The 9751-nt window shown below is 38.5% G+C and overlaps 2 protein-coding genes across 2 annotated transcripts; both read left to right on the top strand.

Moving 5' to 3' along the window:
* The first annotated feature begins 5641 nt into the window (after positions 1-5641).
* LOC108229371 (claudin-4-like) lies at positions 5642-6801 on the top strand. The gene has a single exon (XM_017405035.3). The coding sequence runs from the start codon at positions 5823-5825 to the stop codon at positions 6465-6467; it is 645 nt and encodes a 214-aa protein (XP_017260524.1). The 5' UTR covers positions 5642-5822; the 3' UTR covers positions 6468-6801.
* Positions 6802-7639: 838 nt separating this feature from the next.
* Positions 7640-8797, top strand: LOC108229373 (claudin-4). Its single transcript, XM_017405036.3, has one exon. It carries the CDS (start codon positions 7829-7831, stop codon positions 8462-8464), a length of 636 nt encoding a protein of 211 aa, XP_017260525.1. The 5' UTR covers positions 7640-7828; the 3' UTR covers positions 8465-8797.
* Positions 8798-9751: the final 954 nt, after the last annotated feature.

Consider the following 9751-nt stretch of genomic DNA (forward strand, 5'->3'; position numbering starts at 1 on the left):
ACGTATCAGTAACTCACCTTTTTCCACCAGAGCGAATTCCCCACTGGTCTCTACCTCCTGCCCGTTGCCGTCCACTCCCCTGTCTGTTCCAGCCGCTGCCAGAAAATAAACTTCACTTTCCTTTTATTGTGTTGTTTGTAATTGCTCTGCACCAGAGTCTGGTAACCGAAACATGTCAAAGTTACATATCTGCTCATATGTGTAAGTTTCATTTTGAAGTGTTTTTTATACATCTAAAACTGTTTGAATATTTGTTTTTAAAATTAAATGTCTTGTGCATTTATTCAAAAACATGTTTTGTCTTTTTCTTTTATATTACATTGGATAAAACAGACAGAAACGTCATAGACATTTTTAGTATCTTTTTTTCACACCTTGAGGCGGTGCTTGAAGGGGAAAAAAAATTAAATAAAAATATGTAATATAATGTACTGACTTCTTCTGTAATAAAACTATAACCATCTGCTACTTGCTTGTGTATTTGTTGGTCAGATCTATGATGTCGTGTTTCATTAAAACTTGCTGTTAAAATGTGTTTCTGCTGAGACTAAAAGTAAAGGTGGATCACTGATATGGTCTCGGAGGAGTCCGTTTCTCTGATTTATTTATCAGACCAGACAATTTTCATGAGACAAAACCTCGACTTCTAGGAGAGTAAAATAAAATGTTAAGCAACATATAGCCTATCTTTTTTCACAGAAATTGTAACACAAATTGTGACATTTGTGTGATTATTAATTCAGGAAATGAATGTCCGCCCCACTAAAGTTCAGGCTCAGGAGACCTATTCGTTGGAAACACAAAACTGTGAGAAAATATTCACCTGAATTCATTTGAATCACTCATTGTCATGAACTGCTGGAAAAAATTGGCTCAAAGTTTGCCAGGAGTTTGCATATATATCTATTTATATAATGAGTTTTAGTTATGTTGTGTTTTGGTCCTGGTGCCCTGTTTTCTTGGGTTGTTTTTGATTCCTGTTTTTAGTTTGGGTTATAGTTTTATTTAATTTTGTCATTTTTTTGTCTAGGTTTTGTTCCGTCATTGTTCCTTGTGTTTTGTTTGTGTCATCATGCACTTATCCTCGGTCTGCTCTTGTTTACCTGTCACACCCATCTCCATCTGCTTTCATGATTTTCTCTCACTTGTGCCCACTTCCTCTAATTGCCTCCTGCTGTTTAAAACCCGGTCATTTCTTCCACTCAGCCTCTGCTTCATTGTCTTTGGTGTGTTCCTTGTTTGGTTCTTGTTGCCTAACATTGTCTTCACAATCGTAACAAAATAGGCTTTGTTTTTCCACAGTCCGATGCACATATTTACCTTGGAATGTGATTTTAAATGGCCTCTTTCACTGAAACATGAGGGGATTTCCATGAACGGTATTTAGATCACCAGTCAGTGGTGGCTATAAACTACAGTTTCAGTTTGTTAAGTTTTATCTGCTCTAAAAGGGAGGCAGGGAAGCTTTAATTTAATGACTGCCTTGCGATTTATGAAAACATGAAAGCAGCAGTTAAAACTTTTAAATTGCTGGGTGATGCTCCTGAGCCTAAACTTTAGTGGGGCGGACATTCAATAATCACACAAGTGTAACAATTTGTATTACATTTTCTGTGAAAAAGATAGGCTATATGTTACTTAATATTATTTTATTACTTTTTGTGCACATAGTTGTCGCCTTTTTTCCTCTCCCACGGATTAAGGTGGTGTTTGGTAAAAACAGCTCGGCCTGATAATTAAATCAGAGAAGCGGACACTGCCTCCACCCCCACCTCCACCTGAAATGGGAGTATTTTGATTTAAACTGGGTAAAGTTAGACAGACAGACAGGTACACGGCTTTCTGGATTAAATATCTAATTTAGTTGAAGTAATATTTTTGCAATAATGTTTAAGATTATCTAAGGTAAAAGGTGGAAAAACTTCTGTGAAATATAAAACTAAAGAAGTGATACTGGCATATATATATATATATATATATATATATATATATATATATATATATATATATACCCTTTGATTACAGCCCCCCACCTGGGCTTGCACCTGCAGTCTCAAAACTGCAGAACCACAGATGTGCTGCAGACACACCTGTAGGAAGCCACAGAATCAGATAAATAAGATCCACCTGTGGCTGATCTAGATAGTTACAAACACAGAAAATGAGTCTACCATGTTGAAGTAAATGTCCCGTTGTTCATCTCCCCTCTGGTTTTAGTTTTTCTGTGTTCTGTTCATGTCCGGACTGTCTGCTAATTCATAATTATCAGTAAATATTAATTTATCTTCTAATTTTAGTCTCATAAAAGGATTTTTAAACAGAAAATCTCCTCTGCTGGACACACAGGCTTTGTTGCAACTATTCCTGCATTAAATAAGATGAGGTGAGCTGTAACGTTTGTAGTGGTCGTATCACTGAGCTACAACCAGCAGAATGTGTCCACAGGGTGCAATATTTTAGCCCCGGTGAGACTCTGTTGAAGCTGTCCTGCAGTCCTGATCTCTGACGACAGGCCATGTTCATCAGTTAAATCTACTGATGAACACGGTGACCTGTGCCGCCTTATGACTGCAAATAAGTCAAAAACTGAGAATCACAGAAAAAAAACATTTAAAATTTAATTTAAAATTGTCAAAGTAGTTGAAAATTGCACAGAATAAAACAATATACAGTAAACTAAGTAGTTAAGTAATTCAGATTGTTTATCAGGAGGAACTACTTTGTGCGGCGGAAGATTTATTTTTAGATGGGGCTGCGCTCCACCTGCCGGCTGTGCCTGACCTTTACAATCATCTAAAAAAAAATCCTTCTTTATTTGTTGTACAAATAAAGCTTTCTGCAGAAACTGATCTTAATTAAAACCATATACTGTAGCTGCCAAACTACACATCATAAAACTAAACCAATATTATAAGGATACTATTAAATTAAATTCTTCTTGTGAGACCAAACTGAAACTGTGTGTTTGCGGTAGATTATTTTACAAGAATGCACTTCAGTAAACCCAAGCAGACGCAGCTAGATAACAGGAATGTCTTTCCAGCAGGAGGTGGTGCCTCCATTTGGTGAGAGTGTGGAAAAGCAGACGGAGGAGACAAAATTCCTTTTTTCTTTCATTTGAGTGATTCAAAAGCATCTCATCCCAGTGACCGCTCTTTGTTACCAGAAGCTTATTTCACATAAAGCTTAAGTCCTTTTTTTTATTTGATCTTCTGTGAACAAAACAATCCTGTAAGTTCACATGTCCGTCACACAATCAGCCTTTAGTTTGATTCACAGAAGTCTCCCTGAACTTTGACCTCACCCTTTAATTCAAAAATTCTCTTTATTTTTTTTTTTCTACTTAGCTACTTTGTTCACAATAAATCAGATTTGTTCCTTTGAGAAAATATTCAGCTAACAGCATGTTAACTGTTTCACGGACCTCCTGACTGTCAAACTTCAAAGAGTACTTGTATTTGTGATTGTAATATTTATCAGCTTGGTTCACAAATAAAAAAGCTTGATGCACTCTGTGTGTAATCCTTTTATCTGACAATAATCTGTAGACTAAATCCTCCACTCCACACCATGATTATTTCTAATGACATTGTAGAGAAATTATTTTGAGATTATTTATGCTATAAATCTGCAAAGTCCTTTGTTTCTATGCAGCCTATAAACTATTCTTAAATCGACAGTTTTGTGAAATAGATCATTTTACTTGTAATACTTTAGGTTTGCATCATTATTTTTGAAGTTATCCTTTATTCTTGCCTGATTTTCAGATGTGCTTGATTGATTTTGCCCTTTAATGTTGTTTTACATGATCTTAATGAATTTATACTTTTATTTTTGACCTATGTTCAGTTAGTGTCCTGAAGCATACACTAAAAAACCAACATCTTAGAATTTTGCCACGACTGATAAATAACACAAAAGTAACTTGGAATTAAAATAGTGTTATTCTGTCAACAAATCAAAAAAACATGAACAGAGAAACCTTTCAGGAAATAAGAAAACTGCGTTAACTTTTGGTTTTTGGTTTAAAAAGTTTCTTTTTTTTTCACTGTTATTTTAGTTTTCTTCAGATCTCGAAAGCTTGAACTCAGCTTCACTAAATGTCCAATAAGTTTATTGTTTAACTCTTTTTATTATTTAGAAAATGTTTGATCTTTCTGTCTAACACAAGTTTTTGAACGAACTTTAAGCAAACATTGCATTAATTTAACCTCTTCACAAATAAAAAAATGAAAATGACCTCACATAATGCAACACCTAATATAGTCTTTTACCAAGAAATGTATTGTCTGCTGCTTTTCACAGCAAAGTTTTAAACCAAGATCTTGTGTGATTTGTTAGGGTATGTGAAGTAGTTGACTCTCATCTACTACCACACCAAATTTTAGCTCTGTATCTGTAAAATTGACTGGATTTGCCAGGATTGGTTAGCTGTGGCAGCCATCTTGAATCAAATTGAATTAAAAAAAGACAAAACAAAAACACCTGTGCGGACACAAGCAATTACATGATCACCCACCTTTCATAGCAGCAGGCGATAAACAGCTTATTGCACCTTATTTAATCAAAGAAGCCATAGTGACCAACAGGACAGTGACTGTAACTGAGACATAGAATATTTGTTGTGACTTCAGTGCTTCAGAAAGTGTTGTTAATAAATAGTTCACTGAAAGCAATCTGTTAGGTGTCAGTGTAGTTCTGACTGAAAGAAATTAAAGATAATGTGTTAACTTGAGGGATGTGAGCATTTTTTTGGTTACATAATCTCATAAGAAACATGAGAAATCCAGTAACAATCCAGTTCTCTTGAAATCTGAAATTTCGTAACTTTTTCTTGCTTTCAAATCAACACAGAAAGAGTTAATTTGACTTGCAGTTAGTTGTTTTTTCTTTTATTTAACCTTTATTTAACCAGGAAGATCCCATTGAGATTAATAATCCCTTTTTTTCAAGGAACACCTGGCCAAGACAGACAGCACCAACAAAAATGCAGTTACAAAGTCACACAATTAAAACACAAACAAGGTTTACATTTCAAACTGGATGATGAAAAATAAGTACATATCAGCCTCATATAATTTAACTTTAGTTGTAAAAGTCCTCAGTGAAATGAATTCTTTCAGTTTCCAGTCGGCCTTCTTGTTTCTTATTTTTTATTTCACCAGAACTTCCTTCAAAGCTCAAAGTTTCTACATGGCTGTGTGAGAATGATGAGTTTTTGAAGGTGTAGTACAACAACACAGGACATAGGACCATATTTGGTGACTGTGACGTTGAGTATCTGTAACTTAAAACACACTGAGTCACTTCTCCCACCTGTCAATAACTCCACCCACCTGAGTTTTCAACTTTGTGTGTGGGAGGAGTTGGGGAGTAAACAATGATGGATAGCAGAACATCCTGTTTTAATTCAATTCCACTAAGACATTTATACAGTGATGTGGTTGTTTGATTGCCAATGCAAAGAAACTTTTCAAGTTTTCTTTGTCAAACTGAAGAAGGAGTTGTTGGGGTGATGGTAAACAGATTGTAGGCTTGTGGAATTTTGTGGTGGTGGAGGGGGGGAATCTGAATGGTAGTACTGAAGAGGGTGTGTTGTTTTTTTCCACAACTCCTCCTACTTCGGGGATTTGATATGTACCTGCTCTCCTCTGAGTCCTCAGCCACTCAGCAAGCTCATCAGTCTGCCACGAAACAGAAGGAGACAAACAACCTGAAACGCTCCAACAGAGGAACTGTAACACACAAGGAGGACTTTTAAGACCAGAAGGACAAAAACTTTCAGCTGAATTTCACCTCAGAGAACAAATCATCCATCGACAATGGTGTCTGCTGGCTTCCAAATCCTAGGCACTGCTCTGGGGATCATCGGCTGGATTGGCGCCATCGTTGTTTGCGCCCTTCCCATGTGGAAGGTCACCGCTTTCATCGGCAGCAACATTGTGACCTCGCAGGTCATCTGGGAGGGTATCTGGATGAGCTGCGTGGTCCAGAGCACAGGCCAGATGCAGTGTAAGGTCTACGACTCCATGCTGGCCCTCAGTTCTGACCTCCAGGCCGCCCGGGCCCTCGTCATCATCGCCATCGTGGTGGGCATCCTGGCCATCCTGCTCGCCGTGGCCGGAGGCAACTGCACCAACTGTGTGCAAGACGAAACATCAAAGAAGAAGGTGGGCATTGCGTCTGGGGTTATGTTCATCATAGCTGCGGTCCTCTGCCTTATACCCGTCTGCTGGACAGCCCACACCATCATCCGAGACTTTTACAGCCCCGTTTTATCCAACGCTCAGAAGAGAGAGCTGGGGGCTTCGCTTTACATCGGGTGGGGCGCGGGGGCTCTGATGCTGATCGGAGGAGGAATGCTCTGCGCCAACTGCCCGCCTAAAGATGACGATACATACTCCGCAAAGTACACCGCTGCCAGATCCAACATCTCGGCACCATCGTCTGGAAAAGGTTACGTGTGAAAAGCTCCGGCGTGTTCACTGGGACAGATGAATTGGTGCTACTGCGTCACGGTGGTGAAAACCTAACCCTGACCTGAGTGTGAAGCAAGAAATGAACCATGCCTCAAAGAGAAATCTCATCGTCAATGTTCAGAACTTGTTTTTGTGGTTGTATGAATATTAGTAAGCTTTCCTCAATTGTATACTTAGATCCTTAACATTTGAATTGGATATGTGTGTATACTCACTTATGGGCATGTAGTTTTTTTTTTTTTTTTTAATGAACTATGTTTTTTAAATGCATTGTGTCACAACTGTACTGTAAATAAACATGTTTTTTGGTTACAAATCTGAACTCATTTGATGTCTTTATTGTTACATTAATACAAAGCTGTTTCCAACACAATTCTTCAAATAGCCTTAAAATGTGTTAGTCTTATTTGTGTAAACATTAATTCATCCTTTTACAAACTTATTAATGCTTAAGAGTCAGTTAAACAAAACAAAGATCCACTTTAAAAAAATACCCCCACAGCATTGAAGCAGCATCTATTGTTCGACTTTCTGGTTGATCAGGTTTAGGTGTGTCTGGAAAGAAAAGCAAGTTGGCTGCAAACTGCTGTTGTTCAAACTGCGAGCCTTCTGGCAAAGTTATTTGGACTTTGTGAACACATGAAGGACTTTATTTTTTTCTATTTGGTAGCATGGTAAAAATCTAACCTTTGCCTCCTTTTTGCTTCAAGTGTTGGTTCAATCTCATGAAAGAAACATTTCTTTACTCTGAGTTTCTTGACTCCATTTAGAGATGTTTTGTAGTTTTTACAACCCACAAACCAAAAAGTTAATACATTATGAACAACCCTGACTGTAAATACAGATAGATATCAGATTACCTAATCAAAATTAAAAATTTAGTCACAGGTTGGTGTGTTCAACCCTTGGATAGGTTTACTTGCCGTTCCTATCTGTTTTTAGTCAAACACTAAGGAAAACTTTGGTGATTGTGTTTGCTTGAGGCGTAAGCTGAACTACAGGTGAGGCTGTTTGTGTGTGTGTTCAAACACAGCTGGGTCCTGAAGCCATTGTTCCCAATCTTTAAACCTTTCTTGAGGTAACAAAGCTTGTATGTGTGGGGACAATGAACAAGGGCTGTGAATATCAGGTCTCAGCTTTCCCCCTTTGTCTGGTGGGACATTAACCACACCCTGAAGTCTGAACCACCAACTGGAGCCATTTACTGTCTCACCGTAGGACCTTGAAGCATCAGAGCAAACACGTCCACGAGCAGGTGGTAAAACCCCCCCAACCCGTGACGACTTGAGTGTTTAATAATCCCGGAGACGGGAACATCACCTTGAGATTCACCTTTCCGTGCCTCCAACATGGCTTCTCAGGGTCTGCAGATCTTGGGCATCCTGATGGCCTTCATCGGCTGGGTGGGCACCATCATCACCTGCGCTCTGCCCATGTGGAGAGTCACCGCGTTCGTCGGGGCGAACATCGTGACCGCACAGCTGATCTGGGAGGGCCTGTGGATGAACTGCGTGGTTCAGAGCACGGGGCAGATGCAGTGCAAAGTGTACGACTCCATGTTGGCTCTGCCTCAGGACCTGCAGGCTGCCAGGGCCATGGTGATCATCTCTGTAATCGTCGGGGTGTTCGGCACGCTCATGGCCGTCGTTGGAGGGAAGTGTACTAACTGCATGGAGGACGAGGCGTCCAAAGCCAAAGCCTGCATCGTGGCCGGAGTGATTTTTATAATCGCTGCCTTGCTGATAATTATTCCGGTGTCCTGGTCGGGTCACACTGTCATCAGGGACTTTTACAACCCTCTGCTGATTGCAGCACAAAGACGGGAGCTCGGAGCGTCTCTTTACATTGGTTGGGGCTCCGGTGGGCTGCTTCTGCTGGGAGGAGGCCTGCTCTGCAGCAACTGCCCCCCGAAGGACAGCAGACCCTACATACCCGCCAAGTTCGTCCCTTCAAGAAGTATATATTCAAATGTGAACTATGTGTGAGTCCCTTGATTTCAAAGAAAACACTTCATTTCAATTTTTGCCTAATCCACTAAGAACAATCTTTCAATTAAATTTAGAAATTGTAATTTTGGATACACTTAACAAATATTTGTTTAAATATTGAAAAATATTTAATGTTTTTTTAAGATCTTGTTTTCAAAGATTAATATTTTCCTGTAGTATGTGTGTTTATAATATTTGAGAAATTATGAAACCTAAACAACTTCACTTAATTACATTTCACTGTTTCAAAATGAAGCTGAAATCATATTTTTAATCATCTTTACTTCCAAATATATTTCAAATGTCATAATAAAGTTACTTTAGTCACCCTGCTGCTTATGTCTTCCTTTATCTTTCACCTGCATTATAATAAAAACTGAAACTGTTCTCTTCCCGAAGGCAAAACACTAAGGAATTTAGTACAAGAAACTCCTGTGAATTTACTGTATCTGCCTGAGATGTTTGCCGATCTGTAATCGACTGCCCTTGTGTTGAGACACTGATTTAGAGTTTCTGTCTCGAGTAAAATGGATGTCACTGGCAGAGACAACAGCCCGCTCTGTATGCTTGGATTCATGTTGCTTGGGAACAGTTTTATACTTGTGAAGAATGGATATTTACTTTGCCCAGTTAGAGAACATCTGCCAAGTCTTGGCAGGATGATGAGCCTTTTTACACATTCAGACCCAAAAGCTAAACTAAACCTCTGAAATAATTTATTTCTCAGCCTCAGGAGAAACCAGGAAGACAAAAGAAGAAAAAAAAAAAGGGGTTGAAAATGAATTTGTGGACAAACGTTGCAGGTTTGCACATTTCATAATGTTTTCAGGAATCTTTTATAATCTGTTTTTTAAAAACACACCTAATAAAAAAAATATGGAATGCAAGTCTTCTTCAAATTGTTTTCATTTAGATCTCAGCAGAAGTTAGATCAGATGTTTACATTTTAAGGAGTATGCTCTGAAATTTGATGTAATCCTAGATAAGCGCTAAAACAACAAGTACTTCATGGAAAACTACTTTCCATGCAGAATGAGTGGTCATTGTTAGTAATCTATTACCAGTTTGGATTACCCAACCATTGTGTGAATTTGTAAGCTGCATATTGTTTTTAATTGGTCAGGATTGAATTAGACTTTTTTGTTTTTTTAAACAGTATATGCCATACAACCCATAACAGTCTCTGTTCCTAAATCCTGCACTCAATAACAATGCAGTTTATTCATGTTCTCAGTTTGTTCTGCTTTGAAAGGTCTTAACACAATGCCCCCCCCCACCCCCTCA

Source organism: Kryptolebias marmoratus, linkage group LG13 (genome assembly GCF_001649575.2).
Source record: "Kryptolebias marmoratus isolate JLee-2015 linkage group LG13, ASM164957v2, whole genome shotgun sequence".
NCBI classification, from domain to species: Eukaryota; Metazoa; Chordata; class Actinopteri; order Cyprinodontiformes; family Rivulidae; genus Kryptolebias; species Kryptolebias marmoratus.

Coding starts and splice junctions, on each gene's coding strand:
- LOC108229371 (XM_017405035.3), top strand. CDS start 5,823: ATGGTGTCTGCTGGCTTCCAAATCCTAGGCACTGCTCTGGGGATCATC.
- LOC108229373 (XM_017405036.3), top strand. CDS start 7,829: ATGGCTTCTCAGGGTCTGCAGATCTTGGGCATCCTGATGGCCTTCATC.